The following is a 16,920-nucleotide window of genomic DNA, read 5'->3' as shown; positions in this document are numbered from 1 at the left end:
AATAAATGTTTTGTATACTTATGAATTTTTAGCCTGTAGATCAGGTTTACTAAGACATCAAATAACCATATTCAATTGCTATCTACTAGTAAATGTGTAAGGTTGGTTTATGTATTGGAAGCATGTGCAGAGAATGTGTTTTTTATTGCTCCATCTGTTATGTGATATAATGTAGCTGACAGTACTGATCTGTTATCTACATTTTATTATCAACATCTGTGTAATACACCTGTTTGTGTATTGGGCAATCGGTGTGTAGCAGTGTAAGGGAGACAACTCTAGTTTGTTTTGAAGAAAGTGATTTCTGGAAATTGTTTAATGAAGGAAAGCTTTGATGAAAATGGAGATGTTGACCTCATTAATCTGTAAATTTTGTATTGTATAATTTTTGGAAAAAGAAAGAAGACAACTTTATTGAAATTATGTAATTAAAACAGGTAAAGAATCAAAGATTGTAAATAAAATCCAAAATAATGTGAACTTGATTTCTTCAAACACAAAAAGGGAGAGCAAAAAAATCTGGTGTTTCAGATTTTTTTTTGTCATTAAAAAATTGTTACAATGTTCAGTGACTGGAAAATGTATGTGAAAATCTTTAGTGTTTTAAAAATGTTCTATCAAATTATATTCTTTTTATGTGAACTAGTTCTTTACCAAGAATCTAGAATGAAATGATTTTTGAAATATGATTGACACAGAAAACCACAGAAAACTGGACCACAAAAAAAAAAGAGCTGTCTTGTTAAAAACATTTATGATGATGTTTCTAATCTGTCACAATATTGTCATTGGACATTAAATTTTACGATTACATTTAATTCACCTGTTTGTTCATCATAAACGAGGTATTGTCTTGTCATACCTGCATGAGGTAAGCAATTATTGCTACCAGGGTTAATTAGATGTTTCGTCATTTTTATGCAGGTCGGGGTTGTACGATGTTTTGCGGTCTCTTTGAACATGCTTTAACATGGTTTTTATTATATATAATTTAGGTCATTAATTCTGAAGGAAATCTGTAATAATTACCGCACAGAAAGGGTCATTAGGGGTCAAGGGCATTAATTTTGTAATCAACTCTCGTTTATCTTTATAAGGACATAAGCTAGACATCAGAAGAATAATATTTACAAGTACAAGAAAATCGCACTTACAGAATTATTGTCCCAGAATTAGAATGTTTGGACTATTTTTTTTTTAATCTCCTGTCAGTTGATGTGTTTGTTTCTCTGCTTATTAAAATGCAGAAATGGGCGAAATGAATTTTCATGAAAATGAACTCAAATTATGAATATCTGTTAAAAGGGAGATAATTCATTTGTGGAAAGATATTAAGAATTCAGGGTACATTTTGTATTTTCACATTGGGTAAAAAACAGTTTAGACTACACCCTTTGCTGTGACTTCATGACTGATGGTACTAAAAAAAAAAAAAGTACATTGGCTAAAATTAAGAAAATTTCCAAAATGAGGTCTCTCGGCTCTCCATTTTTAAACTGAAAAGTTTTTTTGGGGTGATTTTTGAAGTTCGTCACCTACATGTACATTGTATATTTTACCTTTTAAGCAAATATTAGATGTTTAGAACTATTCAATTTTAAACTGAAATATCAGTGGAAATTGTACATTTGTAGGGATTCAGTTTTGTCAATTTTGTCATATTAAAATACATGTTTTTTTAATCCTTCATTTTATTTTTCAAATGATTTTTTTTTTTTTCTTCTTTTTTTCTTACAATTTTTTTTTTTACACTCCCTTGCTCCTTAATGAAACCATACCATCAGTACCCATTAAAATAAAAACTTTGAAATAAACAATAAAACTGCCCTGGTGTGTTCCTGCTGTGTAAAAGTATTTATCAGTGTGTGATTGGTAACATCTGGAAATCATAATTACTGTATGTAAATTCTTAATGCAGGTCATATTTCACATGCATTGGAATAGTCCATTTGATGTTAAGGGGTGGGTAATAATTGTTTGACTTAAAAAAAAAAAAAAACTTTAGAAAATAAAAACATGAATTTACAAAAAATATAAAAATAACATGAATTTAAAAAATAACAATACTTTTTTTCATTCTTTTTATATTTTTTTTAATTGCATTTGACATTTTAAGTAAGATTTATTTGAATATTTAAAAAATATATATATATATATATAAAAAATACAAAGAGAAAATTGCTAAATTAGGTTAATTTGAAAAATATTGAAATCATGTTAATAATCTTTCCATTGAAAAAGAAAGGTTTCCACAAGATGTCATACAGATTTAAAATCTCATAAGGAAAAATAAAGTGATTTTTTTAAAAAAATTTCTATCTAGAAATTAAAAGCACAAACACACCCCTGCTGACATTAACAAATAGAATAATCCACTTCCTCTGCCCTGCCAGAAAAGTTTTGTTAATAGCCCTGAGTGTTACTGCCATGTGGTAGCAATCAGAATTTTTGGACAGGCGCCCAGTTCTCAGGTTTAAGGAATTATAGCAGAGAGAGAGAAAAAAAAACTTGTGATCGAAATCTGGTTTTCATTGTGTGTTGGATTATTAAACATTTGGTTCCAATGTTTTACTACCCTCGACCACTCAGACCCTCACAGGTGCGTTGTCGTGTGCATGTTTTTCAGATGCATGTTTCGTGTGTTTTTTTGCTGCATGTGTTTTGTTTTGGGGATGTGTATCGGAACGACATGGATCTCTCCGCCATCTGGTTGTTGTCATGATAAGGCTGATGTTTAAACACAGGTGTGGTGACTTGGCAGCCATTTTGTTTCTGAATTAAAAACAGATAATTTGGCTGTTGTATTGTAAAGCGATTAGAGTAAGCTGGTAAATTTCAAAAACTGAACACAATCCGACAAAGATGTTTGTTGATTATTTTGTAAATTTCAATATAGATATATATTTAAAATGGCGGAAAAAATTAAATAACAATATTGTATCACAGTCAACATCCAACAGTTTTGTACAAAAAATGGCTGTAATGGTTAAAACTGATCAGATTCACACTGCCACCCCACAACCCCACCCCCATAAAATCCATCATCATTCTTAAGCTGTTTTATTTAAATTAATTATAAATATGTATGAATCATAATTATCAGGTTGAGTTCAAGGATAAAGAGTGATTTTGTGATTCACCAATATAAACAATTTTTGTCTGTTTAGGTGGAACTCAATTTTATGCGGATCTTTAAAGCTTATAAAGAAAAGCTTTGACTAGAATCCATGAATATTTAGACATGATTATGCTTTTTTTTTTTTATCACATTCATCATTTCAGAATCTAATGCAATCTTGGTAATATGTTTAATAATCCAGCCATATTTTCATGTGCCTGTCCCATGTCAAATCATAACATTGTTTTTTTTTGTTATTTGGAGAAATTATTATTTAATGTTGGCATTACTTTGTTGGTTTCTGTTAAATTGATTCACAAATTTTATAGACCTGCATGATTTACAGCTTGATTTATTGCTGTCATAATTGGAGACCGTATGCTGCCCTCCAGTTGTATTTTGATTATTTTTATCATTGGGTTGCTGTCTCATTGACATTTGCCTCACATTTCTGTTAATTCAAACCAAAACTTCATGTTCATGGCTTACAAAATCCTACATATTGGATAATATTCATCCAATGGCTTAAAGTCCATTTACATTTTGGTGCATGAATACTGAAATTAATCACAATCCTTTAGAGGTGGAACAGAAGAATGTAGGACAGAAATTCACAGGACAAAAAGTCACGATTCAGTTTTGAGATTATTTTTCTTTGAATATGAAAAAACTTATTTTTATATTTTCTTGAACTATTATATATCAGGCAATTTTGTAAACACAATTTAGAAAAAGAAATCAATAATGATCAAATTATTGTTCAGAAAACATCTTGTCAATGTTGCTTGGTACTTATTACTTAAATGGCTTCATGGACAGTCATGGTGCCTAGAAATATATCCTCTGCATGGTTAAAATTTTATAAATCTTCATTTATCAAGGCTTAGTAACCATTTCCTAAACTGTGATATGAATATATGTAATAAAAATAAATGATTTGAAGAACTTTCTCTTATTTATTCGAACAATTGTCAACAAATCATTTGTGACTTTTGTCCTGTGACTTTTTGTCCTATCAAATTTGTGACTTTCTGTCCGTTTACCAAACAGAAGGTCCTGAACCTAATCCTGTAAAGAGTTGAATAACTCTGCATCATATTTTTTGCAGCCTTTAACACTTTGAGCAATTGTTATGAAAGAATTTATGAAAATTAATCCCTATTAAATCAAATTTCGATACAAAACCAAGAAATTATAAACCCATAAAAAATTTATGTCTCAACAGTATGAAATAATCACTTCTAAACCCTTTTCTTACTGTTAAGCAGTTTTATGTAATAAAGTAGTTCAGATGAAGGGTTTTCAGAGTTCTCAAAATCTTTTTTCACCTGGTGGTCCTTGAAGAAAATCTGCAGGTCCTCACTATCATTTCTATTGCAAATTACCAAAATTGTGTTGGTCCTTCCCAAAAATGTGGTGGTCAAATCCCTAGGACCGCCACATTTCGAGAACTCTGGGTTTGTGTATAGACAATGTTACATGGACTGCCCTTGATTCTTTTGATCAAATATATAAGAAAGGGTAAACTATTTTTCTTTGGATCTCAACCCCATTGATATTTGAATACATGTTTTACATAGGCATGATAGATATATACATGTATGATTTATTTATGTTTTTTTTTCATTTGTTTGTTTGTAAGCCATTGGACAATATAAGTGTTTAACACTTTTCACAGAAGTAGAAAGTTTTGTATTTATTACTATTTATTTATAGTATAATAACATAAAACTGTTTTTTGTGCACATGATATGATTAAACTTGAATGGGAAGAGATTAAATTTACAGAAAAGTATAACATTAAAAAGTTAATGAGCATTTTTTGAAAAATTTATGTAACATTTGGATTAATATCAAAAGGCTTAAGAATAAAATTTGTGAAAAAATGAACCATTTACATAAAATAAGTTTTAAAGTACAAATATTTTAAGATGCCTTATCAAAATATTAATCAAAACAGAAAAAATAATAAGTTTGAATATAAACAATTTATAAAGTTAAGTGTTAAAACATTAAGACATTTATAGAATTTATAAATTTATTTAAAAAAAAAAACACAGTTTGCAGGTGCCTTTATTAAAAAAAACAACAGTTGCAACTTCAGGTTAAGAGGTAAAAACATGTACAAGTTTTCAAAGTGAAAAAAGATTAAAATTAGTAAGTTGGGGTGTTTGACATCCTACATTACAACTTAACGCTCCAAATCGGATGGAAAGTTAAAAGGATTTTGGAGGAAAATTCCAACATTTCAACATATACAGTGGAAATTTTACTTATATATTCAAGTATTTTGAAATTTTACCTATATACTTATTTTCATAAACTAAACATACAAGTATTTTAAATCAAATAAAAGATAAAAGTTTTTTTAGGGAAATTTCACCATTTACATAAACAACTGATAAGGGTTTGTTTACAATCCTGTACAAGGGCAAATAAACAACTCATTCTGTGAAATTACTGATAATTAAGATATCTGAGGGATAATTTACATAGCTATCTACACAGGGGGTCAATTCTTATCATATACACTCCAATGACCTCAATCTCAGCCCTTTGATCTCCCCAGGATGACCAGTGGTCACTCATAAACCACTTGACCCTCCTACTGGGGAGATTAACACATCAATGTCCAATAAGAATGTTGTGAGGTTCAGTGTGGGGAATTGTTATGGTTGATTTTGTTGAAGGTGTGAATTGTTCTGTTCTTATGCTTTGTAGATGTCACTTTCTGTTTTTTTGTAATCCATAAATTAAGCAATGAATATAAATTTCAAAAAAAAATTTAATACCCAATTTAAGGATTATTATGAAAACAAAAATGGATAAAGATATGGGTGTACATGAGAAGGGGCGGAGAATTTTGTTATGCAAAAGTGATTTATTTAAGGGGAGTGAGGAAGGAAGCTAGTTTATCTGGGGGAAGGGAAAAATGATTAAAATTATTAAGGAGATGAAAGATAATAAAAACTGTCAAAGAAATGATTCATGAATGATAGTAAAAAATGCTCAGAGGATGAAAGTTTGTAAAAACTATTAGGGAGATGAAAGAATGTTAAAAAAAATCTGTTTTGAAGATGAAGGTTTGAATAAGGAAATTAAAAGATAGTAAAAAACTGCATGGAAGATGAAAGCTAAGTTTAGTTGCCACTAATAAAGTTAACTTGGTCAATGTTTTCTTTGGCCAGGTAAACTTGGTCCAAGTCATAGGTTGTCACTATCAAAAACTTGGTCAAAGAAAAAAACTGCTCTGTGATCGGATAATGACCGTCTAAGTCCATCCAAGTCTGTCAAAGTTTTCTTTGGTGGTTGTCACTATAAAAATCCATAAAAATAATATGACCAAGAACACTTGTACAAGAAAACTTTGAAAGCGACAACGGGCCTTTCATACAAAATGTTGGGGAAATGAAAGTTTCTAAAACATTTTGGAAGATGGAATTTTGAATAAAATATTAAGGAAATAAAAGATAGCATAAAAACCTGCTTTGAAAATGAAATACAAAGCGCAGGGGAGATGAAAGTTATTACAAACTGTTTGAAGATGAATGGTTATAAAAAAAAACTTTTAGATGAAAGTTCAAACCTTTTTGGAAGATGACAATTTGAAGAATAAACTATTGGGGAAATAAAAGAAAGTAAAAAAAAAATTCATGGAAGATGAAAGTAATTACAATCTGCTTGAAAGATGAAAGTTGGTACATAATGCTGGGGAGATGAAAGTTGGTACAAACAAAATGCTGGGGAGATGAAAGTTGGTACAAACAAAATGCTGGGGAGATGAAAGTTGGTACAAACAAAATGCTGGGGAGATGAAAGTTGGTACAAATTGCAGGGAAAATGAAAGATCATGGTATAAATTGCTGGGACGATGAAAGTTGAAAATGCTGGAAAGGTGAAAACAGTTGGTACAAAATGCTAGGGAGATGAAAGTTCATACAAAATGCTAGGGAGATAACGTTGATACAAAATGCTGGGGAGATGAAAGTTGATACAAAATGTTGAGTAGATTAAAGTTGATACAAAATGCTGGGAAGAAGAAAATTGTTAAACTCTAAAGGAGATGAAAGATAGCAAAAAATTAAAAAAAAAACAAAATAATAAATTACGAAGCATTGGGATTGGAAAACTATGAAAAAGAAATGTTGAAATTTACAGAAAATGTGTCTCTGTGATTTGTTTGTCAATAATTGTTAGTTGTACACATCTGAATATTCATGGAATTCTGTGAGAAAGGAAGTTTTGTAATTCTAAAGATTTTATAATTATCTCTCTCTGAAACCTTCCACATGTGCAGGTAATCAGGAGAATGTTTTATAAATCTGGGTTTTATTTTAACTTGCAAACCACCAGCATTCAAAATGCTGTTAAAATTTGCCAGTCCTAATTACACACAGATGTTTACACTGAATGTAGAACATTGCTATTTCCACAAACATTCAGCTGACTAGGAAGTGCTTGGATTTTTTTGGGCTTTTGAAATTAAGCAGAAGTATATTCTGGGAAAATTTAAATGTGATTTGAAATTAAAAAAAAATAATTCACTTTCTTTGCCTGTGGATTTATCATAGAACATGTTTGAAGGTTGATTTTACGATTTATTAAATTCAGGGAAGTTTCATTTTTGGAAATCGTCATTCTTTGAGAAACTACATTGTATTTATAGTTGGAATTATTTTAAAAGACAACTGAGAGAAAAACAAATTGACTGCTGCAGTTGTCAGTCAAACTTGTTCCTAAAAAAGTTCTGAAGAAGAAAAATAAAGCATATTTTTCCAAACTTGGATTTAACAAAAAATTCAAAGTGGCGTCACATCGAGATATATATCGCAGGATGTTCTATTCTTATCCTGTTTATCCTCCGATCGGGATGTATCTTCCGACAAAAATATCGGGAGTAAGTATAATATACTTGTTCTTATACCACTGGTACATGTATTTGTACTTGTACACTTTAATTCACCACCTTGAAGTCAGAGTGGTAAAGGTTTCAACAGGGATACAGTTAATGTCCTTTTTTCTTACAAAATGAAGTAGGGGCAATAAGGGTCTTATTTGGTCCAAACTTTAGCGCGAATTCAAAATATGTGATCTAAAAGTCTTTCAATACTATGGTAAAAGGTTTCTGGTGTTAAGAAAATAAAAACAAATTTACATAAATTTTACAAATTACCATTTCAACAAACCTTTGTGAAAGTTGTATATTTTGTTAAATAGCCTTGATTTTCTATTGAAGTATATTTTAGATTGGAAAAATATTTGCTCTAAGAAGAAACAACTTCATATTTGGTTAGATGACGGTAATAGCTATAAAAAAAGCTTCTCTAAAATTATTTTGTATTTTCGTGGCTGCGCACTATATTTTTTCAAAAGAATGTATGGGTGGAAAAAGAGCTTTTTCTTTATTTTCATAAAAAGGCGGTGCATACAATCAGGTAATTGTGACGTCATTACCTCAAAAAAAAGTGTGTTATTTGTTTATATTCTATGATCTTATACATATCCATGCATTATATGCAAATTTGAAATGGGTCTTTTATAGTTCTATTTTTTTGGGGGGACCAACAGGCCTTCATGTAGTAGGTATGAATTCTTCTATTTGTATCTACATAATAAACCACAAAATAATTGACGAATTCTTTTCATACATGGTTTTTTTTAAGCTATAAATTTCTGCATAAAACAGGATTTCAAACTTGAAAAAAAAGTAATAACATGAAAATTTTCTATTTACTGTACAATTCAAAAATTATTGTTTGCATTTATTAATGCGATTGTTCAAACAACTTCAAACTGAAAGTAGAGTAATTATTACTATTTCAGGAAATTCTGTATTATTGTGATTGTTCAATAAACTTCAAACTGAAAGTTAAGTAATTATTACTATTTCAGGAAATTCTGTATATGAATTATGCTATCAAAATCAACAATGCAAGTTTTAATTTTTTGCAACATCAATCTAGTCCAATTTCCACAATAATATTAATAATTATTGAATTTCTGAATTTACATAATATTATGATTTATATAAATCATACCTTGAATCTATCCCCTGTCTACAAATGTTACATTAATTTCATAAACTACTTTATAATAAGAATTTCCTACAAAGAATATTAAATATAAACTTAGTATTAAAAAAAATGGAAATAAATAGATGGAAATTCAATTTTTATGTAAAATGTGATTAAAAAATATAGTGTACATGATACCCTAAATTTATAATTTTTTGTAATGTTATTTTTTTCTAATTTGAAATAATATTTAAAAATTAGTTCAAATTTGAAATCTCATAAATTAATGTCACTTTTTTTCTCCGTTATCAACAATGTCAACAACAAATACATGGAAAATTTACAATATTTTTTTCACAAAATTTGAGGTTGAATTCTAGTGAGCAGGGGAGAATTGTTAAGGGTGGTCAGGTGAAAATAACTAAATCCACCTTCTTTGTAAATGCATGAAATATTTACCACTGGACATTAACCAAGCAACAATAAACCAATCTAAATCTACCATTGCTGTGATATATTAAAGTAATAGCAGAAAAAACAAATTTACAGGATTAAGTATTAAAAACCTTTATCGGAGAAAAACAAAATTATGTTGAAATAAATAAAAGATAAAATAATGCTTTGAAATAGGAGTGTGGAAAATTTCATTATGATTTATGTGAATAAACATTACAAAAATAAAAACTGAATTAATTTTGCCCAAATTTTATCAAATGTATTATGCATTCGAAAAGCTTGTAATATATTACACCTGTGAAAATTGGAAAATTATGGGATGTTTTTATCACAAACGCCATAAATTACGAAATTTAGATGAAAAATTGTGAAATTAAACAGTTATAAGACATCTGCTAGTTATTAAACCAAATTGAAAAATGAAATGATGGAAAATAAAAATTTTTGTCAGTCTGTGTTTTGATACGATATGGAATATATTGTAAAATATTGTATTATCATATTTATCCCAGCTAGGATTTACGATAAAAACACTGTTAAAATGATACAGCACCTGTGTTTATCTGTAGCAATAGATACTGTTCATAGACAGGTGTATTTTGCAGTACTGACATGATGTGAAACACACGTACAGGTGTAAAAAACCACAGAAGGGATAAATTATCCAATTCAGAATTCTCACGACAGGTGTGAAGGAACACGAAACATACCAACATGTACTACGAACGTCTTTAGCATTGTTATTTAATATTGTTTACATATTGCTGCCACTTTAATGTAATGACTTTATTTTTCGGAAATATTTTTTATTTTATTTATTTATTTGTCTGTATAAAGTTTTGGTTGAAAGAATAAGATTTATTTGTATTTAGTATATTGTAATTCCAAAGCAGGGATTTGGTCAGATAAACTACTCATTTTGGGGAGAAAATTTTGTACAAGATGGGCTTGGCTAGAAAATCTAAGGAATCTACTTGGCATTTATTATATTGAGGTAATGATTCTGAATAGTGTCTTGATAAAGTTGAATTTTGTCATAATTAATTATAAAAACAAATTCATTTCATGATAAGATGTTGTCACAATTAGCCTTATTGAAATGAATTAGTTGTTGACATATATTGCTTCAACTGTTTCTTAAAGATAACTGATGATTTATAAACATTTCAGTATATATATTACAATCAAGTTAGAAGTTTTGTGAAAAGAGGGTTAGGGCCTTGACTCATAGTAATGTCTTTGTAAATGGTTAGAGAATTCCTACATTTGTATTCCCAAAGGGGATTTTTTGGTTGATGAAAAAATTGTTATTGTTCTAAACCTTCCTATTTTATCATTTTAAGGCAAAGAGTGGATTTGAATATTTAGTTACAAAGTTGAGCTTATGTTGCTTTTTAATCAGTTGTCCATTGTGCAAAACTTTTTTCTGTTCCGATTTTTATCAAATTTGAATATTTTGTGTAAAAATGAGCTAAATACCTTATGAGCATTTTTTTCATAAATTGTTTGCGTTAAAACTTCTAATACATCACAGGCATTCATTATTGGCATAGTTCAGACATATGCATTAATCTACAAATAACATATTTATTGTTTAATGATGTGCAGTATAATTCCACATTGCATAGAAAATTTGAAGAATGCACAAGCCGATTTTTAGTTCTTCTTACTGAAGCATTAGTCTTAGTCTATTGTGCAATCATTTTTGCCTAAATTTTGTTTTTAACACTTAGAAAAACACCATGATGACATATTTTGCGGGAAATAAGTAATAATTGTAACGGTGCCTAGTGTGTGTGATTTCCTGTTACCTTTGATATTTTGCACCTTCAGCGTACATATTTAACTCGGATGAATTGTCAAGAGTTGTGTAGAAAATTTGGAAGAATGTACATACATTTTTCGTTTATCTGATTTTGAGTTCTTCTTTAATTGCAGTCTTGCTTAAGTGCAATCCTTTATGCCTTAACTTTGTTGTTAAGTTTGATTATAGCACCATGAAGAAATATTTTGTGGGAAACAAGTAATTGTTGTAATAGTGTCTGTTATTTCCTGTTCGCTGTTGACATTTTTGCACCTTCAGCGATCTTTACATATTTTACTCCAATGCATTGTCAGATTTAATTTAGTTGAGGCACTTGGCTCCAGCATAGTCTTAACCTCTTTATGATTTACTATGATTCATAGTTTTTTTCTCATATACAAATATCTCTGTATGAATTATAAAGTTATATTTTATGGTTTTTTTTAATTTCAGGTTTATCCGCCAGCCCCCAGTCCAGAAGACTACCAAGATTCCCCCAACAGATACACTTCCCCAAAACCCCTATATGGGGATGGGGGGTATTATATGGGTAAGTAGTGAAAAAAAGCAAAATAACAAAAATACTGAACTCCAAGGAAAATTCAAATCGAAAAGTCCCTTATCAAATGGCAAAATCAAAAGCTCAAACACATTAAACTAATGGAAAACAACTGTCATGTTCCTGACTTGGTACAGGCATTTTCTAATGTAAAAAATGGTGGATTAAACCTGGTTTTATAGCTAGCTAAACCTCTCACTTTTACGACAGTCACATAAAATTCCATTATATGGACAACAATGTGTGAACAAAACAAACAGACATAATAGGTAAAAAATGTCAAAAAAAGGGGTACAGCAGTCAACATTGTGTTATAATCTTAATCACTATATAAACAAACAAATGTGTCAACAAAGAAAAACACTCATACTAGAAAATAATTCTGTTATAACTGTGTGCTTAGATATAAGCAAATAAATGGATTGAATAGGACAACAGAGTTCTAGTAATCTTATTTTCTATGGTGGTCTGTGAAGAAAATCTGCTGGTCCTCACTATTGTTTCTATTGCAAAATACCAAAATTGTTTAGGTCCTTTTAAAAATTTTGGTGATCAAGACATTCGTACCTCCACGTTTCATGAACTCTAGGACTATTTATGAAGAAATCATGATATTTTTGGCCAGATAGATAAGGAATTTTGAAATATTTATTTTTGTTCATCATTGCCCTGCAATTTCTACTGTACTTTCTGTAAAGACCTTTTTAAAACCCTTTTTTTTTTATCTCGCTATATTCCGTTAAAGTATAAGGGAGCAATGAATTATGCTACCTAAAGCGCTTATAAACCCAAAACTTGTCTGCCATTGTTGAGTGCTATGAAGCAAAGTGGATTTTTTTCTTTCCATAGTTAAAATGTTGTTTTTATTGTAGATCCATCGACTCCTCACAGTCAACCGGATCCTTGGTCATCGAATAATGTTCCTCCCACATCAACATATCCTTCATCCATGTTGCCTGGCAACAGTCATCAGTACAACTCAAACATGCATCATGAAATGGTAAGTCTGAAGACATAGGTACAGTCATATTTAAGTTTGAAGCCATAGGTAGTCATATTTAAGTCTGAAGCCATAGGAAGTCATATTTAAGTCAGAAGACATAGGTACAGTCATATTTAAGTGGGAAGCACTAGATACAGTCAAATTTAAGTCTGAATCCACGTGACAGTCATATTTAAGACTGAAGCTGTAGGTTCAGTCATATTTATATCAACAGTCGTACTCAAACATGCATCATGAAATGTTAAGTCATCAGTCGTAGGTACAGTCATACTTATAACAAGGTGTGATTCATTGAGGATCTACTTTCCCCATGAATCATTGTGAATCACTTTGAATCACTGAAATACAAGGGTGTTGTTGGTACATATAATATCAATTGAATTTCAGAAAAAAATCCTCCATAATAATGTTGTTCACTCTTGGAACTCAATGGTTTATTAGCCATTAGTATTAATGATTTTAATACCTGAAAACTATGGGTAGAATTTTGTTTCACAAGAAAATTAACTTTAAAAACAGATATTTTCATGGATCTTTTTATGATTGCGCACATTGTGATTGAAATGGTTTTTACACCAAACAAAAACCTCTGTATTTTAATTTTGATAGCAGCAATTCCGAAAATCTTGATAAATAATCTTGAACTTATCCATTGTTCACCAATCACAACAATAGATGCACACAGAAATTTCTTAATTGACAGTAGTTAAAACTTGTATAAGTTAGTTTGTAAAAGGTATTAAAATTGCTAGCTAAACTAGCTTTGTAAATAGTTTTGAAATTGCTAGCTTAACTTGTTGCTGGCTTCAAACTGTGTTATAAATTCATCTGGATTCCTCATGATCAAGTTGAATGAGCCTATTTGGTATATTAATAAGCCTGTATCATTAACGAGGAAAAAATGGATGTATATTTAACAAAGAGTCGCATATGTTTTATTTATCGTCAGATGAAAAGCATATTGTTAAGTAAAGATCATTCAAGAGTTTGATACATAAGACAGGTTGTTTGTGATCACTACTGCAGGGAAAGAAACCTGCGAAAAGAGAGTTTACCCAAATGTCGCGGTTGGGGGGTTTAGATAATTGAGCTAACAGCCTCTTGATGATTTTAAGGGCAATAGATAATTGATAGATCAGCCCGATTATCTTATTCAGTGATTTAGATAGATTTGTTTATCATGCTTTTGTTACAGTGTATGGGGATAGTTTATAACCAGTTCAGATAGTATTGGATAAATCAGGATCTTTATATATTTTCTTACAATATTAGACAAATCCTTAACTTCATATATTTTCATACAATATTAGATAAATCCTGATCTTTATATATTTTCTTACAATAATAGACAAATCCTGAACTTCATATATTTTCATAAAATATTAGATAAATCCTGATCTTCATATATTTTCAAACAATATTAGATAAATCCTGATCTTTATATATTTTCAGACATTATTGGATAGACATGTGTTTTTAAATTAACACATGACATGGGCAAAGTCTTTTTTTCATGCAGCCAAAAGTTACCAATTTAAAACATGTACCAGTGGGCTAGCATGTCTAAAGAAAACACAAAATTGTCTCAAAACCTCAATCTTAACATTGTTTGTCAAATTCTGAGTCGAACAGAATTATTTTATCGCTGTTGAAATATAATTGCGTGTAAGAAAAGCTTGGTTAAATCATCAGTTCCATGGTGTTCTGTTTATTCCAATTCTAAGCTAGACAAATCAAATTTGGGGCCTTCAATGTTTTTTGGGGTGGATTAATCTTCATCTGGGACACCTGGACCCAAAGCCAGAGGTTTATGAGTACATCAATAAAAAAAATTACATAAATTAGAAATTTAAACTTCTTACTTTTAAAAAATCTTTTTATTTGATTTCATTGAATTTTTCAGATTCATAAAGTCAGTTTTATAAATGATTTGTGAATTAGAACATTTGTAATCATAGTGAATGATTTAGCCAGTTTAGAAAACAATTTGTGAAGTAGAACAATTATAAACTGTTTATTTGTGTGTTACTTTAAAATCTGAAATAATCCTCTAATTGGATTAACAGACGAGTAATCAGTTCACTTAACCACCATGTAAACAGACAAATCTTTGTATATTTTGGATAAGTTAATGAGGGAATGAGCGTTCAGGGTGAGAGCAATACTGTGACCTCTTTCTTATGGAGGTGAGATTGGTATATGGGTTGCCATGACTACCTGTAGAAAGATGGAAAACAGATGTTTATTTCATTCATAAAAATGGCACTGTCAGTGACTGCAATCTACAAGATTGAGAATGTTACGTCACTTGTCAAAAATGTTTTTTTACATGTCAAAATTTTCTCATGGATGGACTTCCTGGTGAAAACGAAAATGTTAATGTTTGATTCAAAAAAAAATTTTGGCAGAAAGTGCAGTTGAATTTTTCTTTTATCTGGAACAGTTATGAATCAAGATTTAGTATTCATATGAGAGCATAAAATGGAAATAAAAGTAGCAAAATTACCAAAAAAAAATAAAATTCTTTCCTTGTCTAAATCTGTGGAAGTTTTAAGAAACTGTTCACGACTACTGGTAGTTAAAATGAATAAAAAAGAAGACAAAAAAATTCCTCTACTCAAATTAGAAATTTCTCTAAATCTCTCATTGAAGAAATGATAAAAGGAGATGAAAAATGTTCTTTTCTTTCATTGAAAATGAAGGTGTTGACAGGCAAGTGATACAGTAGTTCGACTACTTAGACCATTCGGCCACCGAAGCCCCCTTCATACATAAAACTACTCAGTACAAAGATGTACAAAAATTTGTGCTCGAAACACCAAATCTAGTATGTTTATTGGTTGATTTCTGTGTCTAGTACGATTATCGTACTCTTAAAGTTTTATGACTGTCAGCCCTGATATTGCCCATGTGTGTGTTAAGGTGGCATTAAATCACTTTCAATCAATCATTACACCCTAATTCCTGAAAGGACAAAAAATTAAGAGATAAACAACAAACATTGACAAATTATTTTATTGACATTTAATTCAACATTTTTCATTCAAAAAAAAATTCACTGACATAATAGATGTTATAAATATTAGATGTGTTTGTTTCCATGGGAACACATAAAAAACACAAAAAGAGGAAGTTTATTGGCGGACATCCATTTTAGAGAGAATATGAAACCATGACATTTTAAATATTTATATCAGAATTTGACACAGCCCCTTACGTCATTGATCAAACAACTAGCAAGAAAAAGAGGTGTTACTATTCTTGTACAAAATAATTAATAGAGTGAATTGGCTCTCTAGAATAAATAAACTTTGTGCAGTAAAATTAAAAGTGTTGCCAGGTTTTTGGGTAGGAAAATGTGTGATGTAATTATTTTTGATTTTCACGCTATTAATGAAGGGCCACTTACATTTTTCAACTGTTTTTCAAGTGTCACTTGTGACAGTGTGTGTGAAATACTTTGTTTTGAAAATGGAAAGTAAGAAAAAAGTTGTTTTATACACATGTTTATAATTCAGTATTTTCCCTAGAAGGTTTATGTATGGTGGTGCCCCAATGGATTTATTTGGGCCCCATTCTTTAAATTTTGGAATACTCATACTCTATATAAGCTTTCATTCTTTAAAACTCATGACCACAATCCTTAAAAGTCGATCTCTTATCCTTCACAACAAATTTCTAAGGAAAACATTGAGATGGCACGAGATTTTTTTGAATGATAATTTTCAGATTTTGAAATATTTTGCAGTAAAAACAAAAAAAATATTGTAATGAGAAAATTTCAAGTCGATGAATTGGTACCCAAAGAATGAAAATGAATCCAAAGTAATCCTTCTTTAATTTTGACAATTCTAGCAACTCTAATTTCCTGATCTAAGGAAAATTTAAACGCCCCAGAAATATTAATCATGAATATAAGGCTGCCACATCAAAAAAAAAAAACCAACATCAATGATACCTTTAATT

At 29.9% G+C, this 16,920-nt stretch overlaps 1 protein-coding gene across 9 annotated transcripts in view; it reads left to right on the top strand.

Moving 5' to 3' along the window:
• LOC127721328 (transcription factor 12-like) overlaps positions 1–16,920 on the top strand; it is a 92,896-nt gene that overhangs the window by 51,569 nt on the left and 24,407 nt on the right. For all 9 annotated transcript variants that reach the window (XM_052228074.1, XM_052228073.1, XM_052228076.1 and 6 more), the window contains exons 9-10: positions 11,846–11,942; positions 12,824–12,951. In XM_052228074.1, coding sequence (XP_052084034.1) covers positions 11,846–11,942; positions 12,824–12,951 — 225 coding nt within the window. The remainder of the gene's footprint in view (positions 1–11,845; positions 11,943–12,823; positions 12,952–16,920) is intronic.

This window comes from Mytilus californianus, unplaced genomic scaffold (genome assembly GCF_021869535.1).
Source record: "Mytilus californianus isolate M0D057914Y unplaced genomic scaffold, xbMytCali1.0.p SCAF_12, whole genome shotgun sequence".
Classification (NCBI taxonomy): domain Eukaryota; kingdom Metazoa; phylum Mollusca; class Bivalvia; order Mytilida; family Mytilidae; genus Mytilus; species Mytilus californianus.
Note: the sequence above shows the minus strand (reverse complement) of the source record. Positions and strands in the feature narration are given on the sequence as shown.